Consider the following 14,056-nt stretch of genomic DNA (forward strand, 5'->3'; position numbering starts at 1 on the left):
TACAGATTCTAACTATGCATTTCTTGTGGTTCATTCTCATGCTGCAATTTGGAAAGGGGACTACTTACTAGCAAGCACTCCCCCATAAAACATGGGATTCTTCAGCTATTACAGACAACACTTGCCAGAGGCCATAGCCATTATTCATTGCAAAGGGCACCAAAAGAATCTAACTCCTATAGTGGCAAGGGAACAAAAAGGAATCCAAGGCAGCAGCCCTCAAGGTACAGTCTCAACAAGTTTTAGCACTACTCTTTTTTTATGACCCCCCCAATAGAACCTGAGTACACCTCACAGGAAGAACAGCTAATAAAACAACAAGGAGGAATGAAACAGGGATCTTGGTGGTATAAGGGATCAAAAATAAATCTTCCCCAAGCAGTTCAATGGAAAATCATAAAAGCCCTGCATAACTCTTTCCATGTGGGAAGAGACACAACTTTGGCCATGGTAAACAAGCTCTTCACTGGATCCAACCTAGCTTCCATGGCCAAACAGGTCTGTCAAGCCTGCTCACTGTGTGCATTAAACAACCCAGGAAACAAAGTGCCTCCTTTAATAGAGCCAATCCAAAGAGGGGGAACTTACCCAGGGGAAGACTGGCAATTGGACTTTACCCATATGCCAGCCTGTAAAGGATTCAAGTTTTTACTAGTACTGATAGAAACCTTTATTAGCTGGGTTGAAGTTTACCCTACCAGAACAGAAAAGGCCAATGAAGTAGTGAAAATTCTCTTAAAAGAAATAATCTGGCCAGAGATGATGTCTCACACCTGTAATCCCAATACCTTGGAAAGCTGAGGCAGGCAGATCACTGAGCCAGAAGTTCAAGCCCAGCCTGGGCAACATGGTGAAACCCTGTCTCTACGAAAAACAAAAAAAATTATCTGGGCATGATGGTGCATGCCTGTAATCCCAGCTACTCAGGAGGCTGAGGCACAGGAATCGCTTGAAACAAGGAGGTGGAGGCTGCAGTGAGCCGAGCACACTGCACTCCAGCCTGGGCAACAGAGTGAGGCTCTGTCTCAAAAGAAAAAAAAAAAAGAAAGAAAGAAAGAGAAATAATCCCTTGGTTTGGGCTACCCCAGAGCCTTCAAAATAACAGCTTATCTTTTGTCTTCCAAATAACTCAAGGGGTTGCTAAGGCCCTCAGGATCAAATTTACATTCAGCATGGAGGCCTCCATCCTCCAGGAAAGTAGAAAAGGCTAATCAAACTCTAAAATGGGCATTAGTTAAACTGTGCCAGGAAATGTCAGAGACTTGGGTCGACTTGCTCCCCACATCCCTCTTAAGGATCTGTAATTCCCCTCAAGCAAAAATTAATATGAGCCCATATGAAATATTATATGCAAGGCCATTTTTAACTAATGATCTAATCACTGATCCAGAAACAACCAGTTTAGTAAAATACCTAATTAACCTGGGACAATTTCAGCAGGATTTACAAAAGTTTGGAACCCAGTGGTTCCCTGTACTGGGAACTAACCAGCAACCCAAAATTAGGCCAGGAGGTAAGGTACTGGTAAAAACATGGAAAAAGGGATAATCTGCTCAACAGCTACAACCCAAATGGAAGGAACCATTTTCAGTGGTGCTGGCCACACCTTCCGTGGTCAAAGTACTAGGGTTAGATAATTGGATACATCTTTCCAGCATCAAGCCTGCCATACCAGAAGTTCCTGGACCCCGAATGTGGAACTCCCACCAGCCACTATACCTGTGAACCTGTGGAAGACCTTGAAGTACCTGTTTAAAACAATGGCCAAAAGATAAGTAAAGGCCTACTAACTTTCCTTGGTGTCTTTTCTGTGTGGTCGTGGTAGTTGGGGTAATACTAGTTTTTCTTACATTATTAAACTGCCTTTTCCCAAGCGGGTAGGATCATCTCTGCCCTAGTAGAATCCTATCCTGTAGGACTTAAAGGAAGCAAAATAACAAAAAAGTACATTCATACCCACAATGATTTGCTATAGGCCACACACACTGGGATCATGTATGTTGGGAATTGGCTTAATTCAACAGCAGGGCCTCGATTTACCCTCTGACCATTAGGTGACCCTCAGTATTTACTAAGGACCTTGAATCTAACACAAAGGCTATTAAACACCACCAGCCCAGCCTTGTTTTTTTGGTTTTTTTTTGGGTTCTTTTTAGTAGAAACACGCTTTCACCATGTTGTCCAGGCTGGTCTTGAACCCCTGACCTCAACTGATCTGCTCACCTAGGCCTCCCAAAGTGCTGGGATTAGAGGCACTGTGCGTGGCTGCCAGCCTAGCCTTAGCAAAAACATTGTTGGCTTTGCTTATCCCCATACTCCTCCAGGTACACTGCTATCCCAGTCCCAGCACGATATTGGGCCCTTGAAAAAATGACTTACTACCCTGCCTACAAAGGAGGAACTCTCTTCAAACTAATAAACTTAGATGACTTACACAACCAAATTACAGACATGACAAAGGTTACAATGACAGGACGAGCAGTAAACCTCCTGCAGTCCTATCAGAGCAACCTCTCTAGGGTTACATCCTCAGAAAAGCCCATCTGGGGCCCAATATCAACACACACAGAGCTAGAATTCCAGGTACACTCTGTGTCAAAAGGAGCCAAAAGTCCAGTAAGGTCCTGGGGACCTTGAAGAGTAATCAGTGCAACTACACTCTGGAGATTAATCCCTCACACAATCATGTAAATTACACAATTACTCAAACTACATGATTTAGAATGGTTTTCACGGAAACCATTCCTAGTTAAGGGCACCTTAAAAGATATTCGGTCTAAGTACTGTTAAGGGAAGCCCACTAGCTGTGTCCACACTTTTCCTTGGGAAGACTGCATTAGCCCTGAAATTCACCTCTAGCTGTCTTTTGGTTCCCCAATATGATAATACTCCCGGTTGGTTGTTGGTGGACACCAAGAGCAGCTACCTCCACTGGGAAGATAAAACCACTGGGGCAACCCAACTTTGCAAGGTCCCTTCCCGTCATCAACAGGGGCCACCTTAGCAGGGACCTTAACTACTTGGGAAAGTGAAAATAACAAACTAACCCATATGTTCACCATAGAAAACAATTTCTGTCTTGAAAAACGGGGAGCATTTTTCCTGTGCAGGACCAGCTTCTACTTATGTTTACCTGCCAATTGGACTGGAACTTGTACACTTGTTTATTTAGCCCCTGAAATTAATATAGCTCCCAATAACCAATCTCTCACTATACCTTTGACTGCAACCACCAGACACAAGCAAGCCATCCAACTCATACTCCTTTTAGTAGAGCTGGGAGTAACAGCAGGAATAGGAACAGGAGTTAATGGGCTAGCAACCTCCCTATCCTACTACCAGGGTTTGTCAATTGATTTCATGGAAATCTTGGATGACTTGCTCAAAGTATTGTCATCGGACAAAATCAAATAGGCTCCCTGGCAGTGGTCACTTTGCAAAATAGAAGGGGACTAGACCTCATAACCACTGAGAAGGGAGGCTTATGTCTTTTCCTACAGGAAGAATGCTGTTTGTGTGTCAACCAATCAGGAATAGTAAGGGATGCCACCTGAAAACTAGCTGACTGGGCCGCTAAGATACAACAGCTGTCGGAATCATGGGCTCCTGGTCAAGGTTGCTGGACTGGGGGTCATGGCTCCATCCCCTAGCCAGACCATTGCTAATGGTTATACTGGCCCTGGTCTTTGGACCACGTTTGCTAAACCTTTTAACCAAGTTCATTTTCTCTTGCCTAGAAACCATTTAGCTTCAGATGATTGTGTGACAAGGTTTCCAGCCAGTGCCAGGTAAAGGCACCACCTCTGGCCGTCAAAGTTTACCCGGTCTCCACAAGACAAAGCAAGGCGAGAGTTCTGTGGTCCCCAGTAGGTAAGGCCAGCGTGCTAAATCAGCAGGAAGCAGTTACAGAAGAAAAGACCATCAGTCTCTCTGCCTCCCATAAAGATTTCTAGGGATCATGTCTCTCAGGGGGAAAATGAGGCAGGAGAATAGGACCCAGAAATAGGGAATCTAGGGATAACTTGGACAGACTCCCTGGAACTGAAGAGTCTGCACACTGACCTATGACTGGTCCATTCCAGGACCTTCATTTGCATAAGGTGCCAAACCACATCAGGCTCTGATTGGCCACAGGCCGAACCTGCACTCTGACCAATGATTTGTCCATTCCAGGACATTCATTTGCATAAGGCACCAAACCACACCAGTCTTGGATTGGCCATGGGCCAATTCACCTTGGCATCTAATTGGTCACAAGCCAGTCCTTCATTTACATAGGATGTAACCCACAAGAAACCAAGAAACCTCTAAAGGATACTAAAGCCCCAGAAGACTTCGCTACCAGGGCTCTTGAATCACTTGCTTGAGCCCACTCGCACCCTGTGGAATGTACTTTTGCCTTTGATCCTTCACTGTCTTCCACTTTCTTTTTTTTTTTTTTTTTTTTTTTTGAGATGGAATCTGGCTCTGTCGCCCAGGTTGGAGTGCAGTGGCGCGATCTCGGCTCACTGCAAGCTCCGCCTCCCGGGTTCACGCCATTTTCCTGCCTCAGCCTCCCAAGTAACTGGGTCTACAGGCGTCCGCCACCATGCCCAGCTAATTTTTTTGTATTTTTAGTAGAGACGGGGTTTCACCATGTTAGCCAGGATGGTCTCGATCTCCTGACCTTGTGATCCGCCCATCTCGGCCTCCCAAAGTGCTGGGATTACAGGCGTGAGGCACCGCGCCCAGCCCACTGTCTTCCACTTTCATAAATTCATTCCTTCACTGCTTGTTCATGTGTGTTGTTCAATTCTTTGTTCAATGTGCCAAGAACCTGGACACCTGACCATCAGAACACTTAACCAGGTAACGAGATGAATGTGTTCATTCTTTTTTTTTTGAGTTTGATTGCACAGTGTGGTAAATATAATTAACAATACAGTATTGCACTTTTCAAAATACGAAAGAGATTAAATTTCAAATGTTTTCACCACAAAAATTGTTAAGTGTTTGAGGTGATGGATGTGGGAACTATCTTGATTTAACTATTCCACATTGTTATTCATAAATTATAAGATCGCTTTGTTCCCCATAAATGTATACAATTATAAATTGGCAATTTACAATTTAAAAAAAGAGAATTAGTTGAAAATGTTTGGATAAATAATAAAGTGATGAATCAAGAATAATTTTTTTTTAAGAGACAAGGTCTCACTATGTTGCCAAGGCTGGTCTTGAAATCCTGGGCTCAAGCAATTCTCCTGCCTTGCCTCCCAAGTGCTGGGATTACAGGTGTGAGCCAAGAATAATATTTTTAATAAAACAACATTATGTAAAGCAACATTTCCTATATCCCTAACCTTGCTAGATATATATTTTATATTCAGGAATATCTCTAGAGTTTTTATTTTAGCAAACTGCTGAATAATTTATTTGAAAAATCTGAATGTTAAGGGATTCATTAATTCATTGAATAATTACTTATAGTAGGTACTGTGTGGCAAGTACCATTCTAAAGACACTAGCACTGGCAGGCCATCGACCAGCAGAACAATGCGGAGTTTGGCCAGTGTGGTCGAAGGACAGCCTGGGCCGCTGAGCGGCTCAACTCCAGGGGAAAACCAACTCCCTTCTGCTCCCCCATCTGCTGAGAGCTACTTCCACTCAATAAAACCTTGCACTCATTCTCCAAGCCCACATGTGATCCAATTCTTCCGGTACACCAAGGCAAGAACCTGGGATACAGAAAGCCCTCTGTCCTTGTGACAAGGTAGAGGGTCTAATTGAGCTGGTTAACATAAGTGCCTATAGACAGCAAAACTAAAAAAGCACACAGTAGCACAGCCCACTGGTGCTTCAGGAATAGTAAACATCCACCCCTAGACACTGGCGTGGGGTCGGAGCCCCACAACCTGCCTGTCTGTATGCTCCCCTAGAGGTGTGAGCAGTGGGGCACTGAAGAAGCGAGCCACTCCCACCGTCGCATGCCCTATGAAGGGGACAAGGGAACCTTTCCTGTTTCATTGTTAGAGGTCAAAGCTTTTTCCACAGCCATGCCCAGTCTACATGACTTGCAGTTTTGGCTCTGTTATACCTACAAGGTAACTGGCCATTTTGTTATCAATAGAGTAGGGCCAGTTTGGGCTGGCTCTGAGGTTATAATATACGGCCAACTGAGTTTTGACAGGGATGCCAAGGCAATTCCATGGGGATAGGCAAGCTGGAACAACTGGAAATCCATAAGGAAAAAAATGAACCTTTATTCTTACCTCATACGGATGCAGGAATTTTTGCTCCTTAGCTCAGCCAAAATCCAGGTTCTTGTCTCATGACCAGGAACAATTAGGCATGTGAATACATTGAAAGGTGAAGAGTGGCATTTATTAGAAGAAAGCTCTCAGCAAAAAAACAAGGAGGGTCCTGCCAACAGGCTCCCAGCTCACAGACTGAATAACAGGCCAACACACACAAGCTGAAGACGTCTTGCTCCTCCCGGCTGCATAAGGCTAAATTCCCTCTGGCTGTACCCCACTCTCCCGGTGCAGGTGGGCCCCCAAGTCCCTTGTGGGCATGCCCAGACAAGACCCTGGGCAGGTTTCCTCAGCTGCACAAAAGCTTGTGGGGAAGGTCAGAGATTCTCCAGGGACCCTCCCTTATCTGCCTCCAGCATCGATCAATACTATAAATAATAATTCATTTTAAATATAATGAAGACCAACAATTATAAAACTTCCAGAAGGTAACAAATGAGGAAATCTTATAATCTTGAATTTAGCAAAAATGTCTTAAGTAGGACAAAAAAGGTATGAACTATGTAAAAGAAAAAATGGATAAATTACATCCAAATTTAAAACTTCAGTGCTTCAAAAGACACTTAAAATGAAGAGGCAAGCCACAGACAGGTAGAAAACATTTCAAAACGTATAGCTAATAAAGAACATGGTATGAAACACATAAAGAACTCAAATATAATATATAAAGAACTCTTAGATAAAAAGTCAAGCTAGCTAATAAATAAATGGTCAAAAGATTTGAATACACACTTCACAAAGAAGAGATCCTCCTGCCTTGGCCTAAAAAAGGGCTGGGGTTACAGGCAGGAGCCCACGCCCAGCCTTGTCAGTTGATTTTCGGTGACCCTTCAGAGAGCAAAGGGGAAGTTTTCTCCTGTTCCTTACAACCGACAGGCCCATCAACTGGTGAATGAATAAACTGTGGCATACCCATATGATAGACTACCATTCAGCAATAACACAAAGGAATTACTAATTAAACACAATAGTATGAATCTCAAAGCATTGTGCTAAGTTTAAAAAGCCAGACAGCACTTAGATATGGTTCCGTATGTACGCATTCTAAAAGGCCTAAAGCACATCACTGTTGCCAGGCACCCGGGAGTACGTAGTGGAGCGGGCGCGAGGCGGGGTGGGATGGGGGTGGGGGAGCGGTGGCTGACTGCATAGCTCTGCCCAGTCTTATTCCGGTTTGAGCCCGGCGCATAACGCATTTTTTTTTTCTGATACGGAGTCTCGCTTTGTGGCCCAGGCTGGAGTGCAGTGGCGCAATCTCGGCTCACTGCAAACTCCGCCTCCCGGGTTCCCGCCATTCTCCCACCTCAGCCTCCCGAGTAGCTGGGACTACAGGCGCCCGCCACCACGCCCAGCTAATTTTGTTTTTGTATTTTTAGTAGAGACGGGGGTTTCACCGTGTTAGCCAGAATCGTCTCGATCGCCTGACCTCGTGATCCGCCCGCCTCGGCCTCCCTAAGTGCTGGGATTACAGGCGTGAATCACCGCGCCCGGCCGCGGCGCACAACGCTTAACAAACTTTGGCTTCCGTTATCCCTCCCTCTGGAAATGCGTGTGTCACAGTGCCTCCTAGTGGAACTGCAGCGTTTCCTCGAAAGCCATTCCGTCCAGGAGTTAAGGCAGCCGCTGCCCGCCCGGGGACACTTTCTCAGTCCAGCCCATCGGCCTTTACGCCAGCCAACGACCTGTTGCCTTTGGCCGCCTGCCAAGTCACTCTCATTACAGTTTCCTTTTCCTTTTCGATTCCGCCCCTTAAAAACAACAACAAACATTCTGTTTCGTTTCCCCCTCGAGCTGCAGGCCCCGCCCCCAAACAGCACGTGGTGGGCGTGGCGTCCCCGCAGGGGCGCAGTAGCTGAGGCTGCGGTTCCCCGACGCCACGCAGCTGCGCGCAGCTGGTTCCCGCTCTGGCGCGCGACGCCTGAGGCAGTGGGCGCGCTCAGTCCCGGGACAACGCGTTCTCTCCTCTTGCCTCTGGCCCTGGGACCCCGCAAAGCGGCGATGGAGCGGAGGTCGCGGAGGAAGTCGCGGCGCAACGGGCGCTCGACCGCGGGCCAGGCCGCCGCGTCCCAGCCCGCGAAGTCTCCGGGCGCACAGCTCTGGCTCTTCCCCAGCGCCTCGGGCCTCCACCGCGCGTTGCTCCGGAGGGCCGAGGTGACGCGCCAAATCTGCTGCTCGCCGGGGCGCCTCGCAGTGTTGGAGCGCGGCGGGGCGGGCGTCCAGGTTCACCAGCTGCTCGCCGGGAGCGGCGGCGCCCGGACGCCGAGTGAGTGGGGCTGGTGTGTGAGGGCTGTGAGGGTTGTGAGGGCTATGAGGGCTGTGAGGGGTGAGGGCTGGGGGCTGTAAGGGGCGGGCAGCCAGGGGGTCCGCGCCTGAGGGAGGAGAGCCCAGAAGGCCGCAGACGCGCGCCTGGCTCGGGTCGTTTCGCCGACGGCGCACCTGAGCTCTCTTTTATCCCAGTCAGTGTCAGGCGCGGGGTGAGCGGGATGCTGGCGACCAGCGGATCCTCCACTCAGCAAACTGGCCTGTGCGGGGCATGCGGGCAGCGTCTTCATCCTTTTAGCCAGTCTGGCTTTCTCATAGGTTTCTGTTCAAGTTTGTACCCCCGTCCCCCGCCCGCCGCATCTCCCACTATCTCGTTTGAGAAAGTAGTCACTGCTCCAACTTTGGCAGCCATTCTCAGTGATGGGATTTTACCTTGGCGTTGAGTTGTACTTCTCCCACATTCTCATCGAAGTGGGGGAAATAATTGCCCGCGTTCTCGAAAATTTTGCCCATCTGTGGAGTGAAGAAATTGGTATCTTGCTGCGAGTTTATTTTGCGTTTAACTGCTGGACGTTTGCATTCCTTTTTCGGTAAACTGCCTGTTTATCTTTGCCTGGCTTTTAAAAATTTGAGTTGTTAAATCTTTTTCTTATTTGTATGGAAGAGGTATTTGAATATTGAATAAGAATAGCCTTTTGCCCGTCGTACATGTTGTAATATTTTTCTCACTTTGCGTTTTGTGGATGTTGTTTTTTATTGTGCATTTTTTGGGGGGTAGTCTATCTTTTTCTTTGTCTGTTAAGGAGGCTTATGGATTTTATGTTAGGTTGGAAAGCTATCCACACTCCCAGTGTTTTTAAAAATGTACTCATCTTTATAGTAATTTTAAGGTTTTTTTTTTTAAGTTAAAATTTTTCGTGCGCTTGGAATTTAAGTACTGAGGTAGGAGGGGAGCTAGATTTATTTGCTTTTCCAAATGCTTAGCTGATGTCCCAATACCATTTCTTAATACTTCCTTTTTTTCAACTGATTTGAAATGCTGAGGCTCTTTAAAAGAAACTCTTAGTCTGCTGGGCCATTTCTTATTACCAAACTGTTTTGATTCCCCTGGCATTTGTAATATGGTTTGTGCTTTGAGATTTTTACATGAATAGATTCTATTTCATCAGCACTGAAGATGAAACAAGATCCCAAAACTATCCTAGTTTAATTTTTGTGAACAAATTAAATGAGAGTACATTTTTACTAGTGGACAGTTTAAAATCTCTTAACTTTAGAAAGGGCCAAATTAATGCCAATGAAAAATGTTTTCAACAGCATCCTCTTTAAAGATAGTGCCCCAAACATAATCCTTCCTTTTAAGAATATAGGCATTGGCTTCTACTGGGAACTGTTGGGAAGTGTTTATTACTATTATTTGCTTTTTTGGAGAAAGGAATGTGTTTCAGAATACACTATTTGTTCTTGAAATGAGTTATGTTGTCTTAAAGTTATATTTTCTTATAGACTTTTTCATCTTTGTCATTTCAAATTTCATTTGTCTTCACTTAATAAACAAGAACCTAAAAGCAGATATTTAATTGGATATTCTAAGGGTGTGTTCCATTTACAACAAAGTATACATCAATATTTTTTCTAATTAAAAAAAACTATGTCAAGACAATTGTCATTCCTGATTTGCTTTGCCTACCTGAATTTTCTTAAAGAGAAGTTCATGGTAAGTCAAAGCTTGTCTAGTTGAAATTTTTCCCAGATCTTTTAAGTGTATTATAATGAAGTTAGTAATACAGTGGGTAATAATCAAAGTGATGATAAGTTCCTGGTTGGATTTGCTCTGTAGAATGCATTAAATTAGGAAAAAACATGAAGATACATTCCGTGGACCAAGGAGCAGAGCACATGCTGATTCTCTCATCAGATGGAAAACCATTTGAGTATGACAACTATAGCATGAAACATCTAAGGTAGGGAACTTTTTTCTTCTATTAAAAATTAATTTTAATCAAAAGACAATAATAATTTTGTAGGAAAATGTTTCCATATCTGATTCTTGTCCCCTGCTTTAGATAGTAGCATCTTAAGTAAATAATAAATTCTGCACTGACCAGTAAAGTCCTTACGTCCTCCAGGGCAGGTATCATGTGTTGTTTTGGCATTTAAAGGAAATGATTAAATAGTTTGCCTAGCCCTAAATTGGACTTTCACATTCATTAACTCATTTGATCCTCACAATAATCCTATAAGTTAAATTTCTGGAAATAAAAGTTTTTAACCTAGAAAAAATACACATTATCATGAAATAATTTGTGAGACTTTTCCCTAGTAGATTATATGAATTAGAACTTATTTTCGTCTTGCATTTATTCCTGCATCATAAAATTGTTTGCATAATAATATTATAATTATGTGATGCATATTTTTTCTTAAACCACTAATTAAAACATATAGTATTTAAAAAATAATTTTAGATGTATTGAATGTGATGCAGTAAATTGAAAGTTTTTTCTTGAGCTTCATTTCTGATTAAATACTATTAATAGTTCTAAAATCCATGTTGTAACTTTCATTATGGTGATTAACACAAAATGTATTTTCCTTCATCAGGTTTGAAAGCATTTTTCAAGAAAAAAAAATAATTCAGATCACATGTGGAGATTATCATTCTCTTGCACTCTCAAAAGGTAATTTTTCTGTAATATTAATAGTTTTGTAGAAGTAATACATTGTGTGTATATGTGGAGCCAGTAGAATGTCTATATTTCACTTGTAACAGGACAGAAATACAGTTTTGAATTTGATATGGTTCCGAGTACTATTCTTAAAGCAGATACATAATGAGAGACTTCTTGGATCTGTAAAATGTTCAGGTTTCCATAATTACTATTCCTAAATTTGGTTTCATGTTTTTATTTTTCAAGTATGAAACAGTGAAAATTTTCTGAATAATCAAAACTGTTTTCTCTACATCTGGTACAGGCCTGGGGCCACCCTTTTCCAGAAACTGCTTCCCTTTTCCTAACACTTTTCCAGCTTCCACTCTTCTGGCTCAGAATCCCCTTTTGTGGCCAGGTTGCAGGCCTCTGATATGTTTTAACGTTGCTTTTTGAATTCAAGGATCTCCCTAGCCCTGTAGTATTTCTCGTTTTCTATCAGACACTGTCATGGTGGGAAATGGAAGCAGTGAATATGAATTATTTCCTAAAGAAACTTGACTGTGAGGCCAGGCTTGGTGGCTAATGCCTGTTATCACAGCACTTTGGGAGGCTGAGGTGGAAGGATCACTTGTAGCCAGGAGTTTGAGACCAGCCTGGACAACATGGGGAGACTTCATCGTTACAAAAAAACTTAAAAATTAGCTGGGCATGGTGGCTTGCACCTGTAGTCCCAGCTACTTGGGGAGGGTGAGGCAGGAGGATCCCTTGAGCCCAGGAGTTTGAGGCTGCAGTGAGCCATGATTGTGCCACTGTACTACAGCCTGGGTAACTGAGTGAGACCCTGTCTCAAAAAAAAAAGAAACTTACTGTGAATGAAATAATTAAGATAGAAGTAGGGTAATAGAGGGGAATTCGAAGTCAAGGGAATTTTTGTTAATATATAGGACAGATGTAAACATGTTCATAAGCTGAATAGAATCTGGGATTCAAGGGAAGTTAATAATTAGTGAGTATTTGACCTTCATTGCAAGGCCTGTTGAGATTTGATAGTATGAACTTGTATTGGAAAAAATTGATCATTTGACTCCATTCATTCATGAACAGATATTTCGTATTATCTACTGTGTTCAGATTATGAAGATGAAACACACAAAACCTGCCTTTAAGAAGCCCAGGGTCTAGAGGCGTGTATGTACAAGGGTAAAGGGATATTCAGAGTTTATTACTAGTAAATGACAGTACAGAAAGAATAAAAGTTGGGGCAGCAAGAGAAGAAACTGGTCATGCTCATCATTATATTCCTGGTGGCTGACAGGTGCATGAAAATTGTGTGTGAAGGAGAGGCTCTGCTTCCCACCACATCCTGCACAGTATCTTGCAAAGAGATTCCAGTAAACCTTAATTCTCTGGTGTATTTTTTTAGACTCTATTAGATATTGTCAGCTCTATCAGATAACATCTAAGAACGCTCCCTAAAAAATGTGCTCCATATATTCAGTTAATGGAAAAAGAAACTGACTCGTTCAAGAAACTGTAATTTGAAATTAATTTTACAGTTGTTTATTTGGGATCTTGTAATTTCAAATGAATTTTACAGTTGTTTATTTGGGATCGTTAGGCACATGAGAGAAAAACAGTAGCTCTGGGGTTTTTTGCAGAGGTAGATTGCTTCTGTTTTTCATGGGCCCATCCTCTGAGTGTTTTAAAGTAAATATTTCTTAAATTTGATTTACAATCAAATGTATTATGTTGAAGATATTATTTAATATGTTCAAATAGCTTCACTTTTGAAGTGAGGGATAAGGAAGTGTAATTGTCACTGCTAAAGAGAAGATTCTATGTTTTTCTGTGGCAGACATAGGGTAGCTGAGAGTACCATCAGTGCAAAGGTACAATATTGTGATATTATACTATGTAGAGCATGCATAATGCTTTAGGGTAATATCTGCTGCATTTTAAATTGAATAAAACAGCATTTGCTTTGTTTATGTCAAGGTGGTGAGCTTTTTGCCTGGGGACAGAACCTGCATGGGCAGCTTGGAGTTGGAAGGAAAGTTCCCTCAACCACCACACCACAGATTGTGGAGCACCTCGCAGGAGTACCCTTGGCTCAGATTTCTGCCGGAGAAGCCCACAGCATGGCCTTATCCATGACTGGCAACATTTATTCATGGGGAAAAAATGAATTTGGACAACTAGGCCTGGGCCACACTGAGAGTATGGAACACATTCTCAGATTCCTATTACCAACACATATACTTGTTAGATGAATTTAATGGACCTCCCTGTCAAAAATGGTTCAAATCTTCACTTTCATTTGCACTGCTCTTCCTGATTACCTCTCTGTCTTCAGGGCAGAATCAGTCCAAGAGGCATACATAGTGTGGAAGTTGTTACTGTAATTGAGACATGTTTTAGGGCTGTGTGTGAGATGGGAAAGGGCATTGAATTAGGGATGAGAACCTGGATTCTGATTCCCACTTTGCAGTTTACTAACTGCAAGCCTTGCCCAGTCACTAAACTTTTCTCTAGGCCTCATTTTCTTTTTCTGTCAAGTGACAAGTTTGGATGAGATGACCTTTAAAGCCTTTGCACTTAAAGTCTGTTAGTGTATTATTACAAAAGAATACTAAAATTATATTTAAGAACTCACATATCCTGATCTTATTCTATAAGGTATCAATTAGATCTGTAAACACACAAAAACACACATGAAAAAACATGTAATTTCCATTATTGAACAAAGCCAATGGTGAAATTTCTCATGATCCCAAACAACTCATTAGCGTTTTCAGGTATAAGAAATTCTGCTGCTTTACCCAGCTGTGGTACTGTATGCATTACCCT

At 43.0% G+C, this 14,056-nt stretch overlaps 1 protein-coding gene and 1 long non-coding RNA gene across 3 annotated transcripts in view; one reads left to right on the forward strand and one right to left on the reverse strand.

Annotated features, from left to right (window-relative positions):
- LOC129035156 (uncharacterized) overlaps positions 1 to 7,502 on the reverse strand; it is a 44,804-nt gene extending 37,302 nt beyond the window's left edge. Inside the window, exon 1 of the long non-coding RNA XR_008502128.1 lies at positions 6,252 to 7,502. This is a non-coding gene — a long non-coding RNA (uncharacterized LOC129035156). The remainder of the gene's footprint in view (positions 1 to 6,251) is intronic.
- HERC5 (HECT and RLD domain containing E3 ubiquitin protein ligase 5) overlaps positions 6,258 to 14,056 on the forward strand; it is a 52,524-nt gene continuing 44,725 nt past the window's right edge. For both annotated transcript variants that reach the window (XM_054485341.2, XM_054485343.2), the window contains exons 1-4: positions 6,258 to 8,556; positions 10,396 to 10,519; positions 11,160 to 11,236; positions 13,205 to 13,426. In XM_054485341.2, the coding sequence (XP_054341316.1) occupies positions 7,839 to 8,556; positions 10,396 to 10,519; positions 11,160 to 11,236; positions 13,205 to 13,426 (1,141 nt within the window). In that variant the 5' untranslated portion in view covers positions 6,258 to 7,838. The remainder of the gene's footprint in view (positions 8,557 to 10,395; positions 10,520 to 11,159; positions 11,237 to 13,204; positions 13,427 to 14,056) is intronic.

The sequence above is a fragment of the Pongo pygmaeus genome, chromosome 3 (assembly GCF_028885625.2).
Source record: "Pongo pygmaeus isolate AG05252 chromosome 3, NHGRI_mPonPyg2-v2.0_pri, whole genome shotgun sequence".
NCBI lineage: Eukaryota > Metazoa > Chordata > Mammalia > Primates > Hominidae > Pongo > Pongo pygmaeus.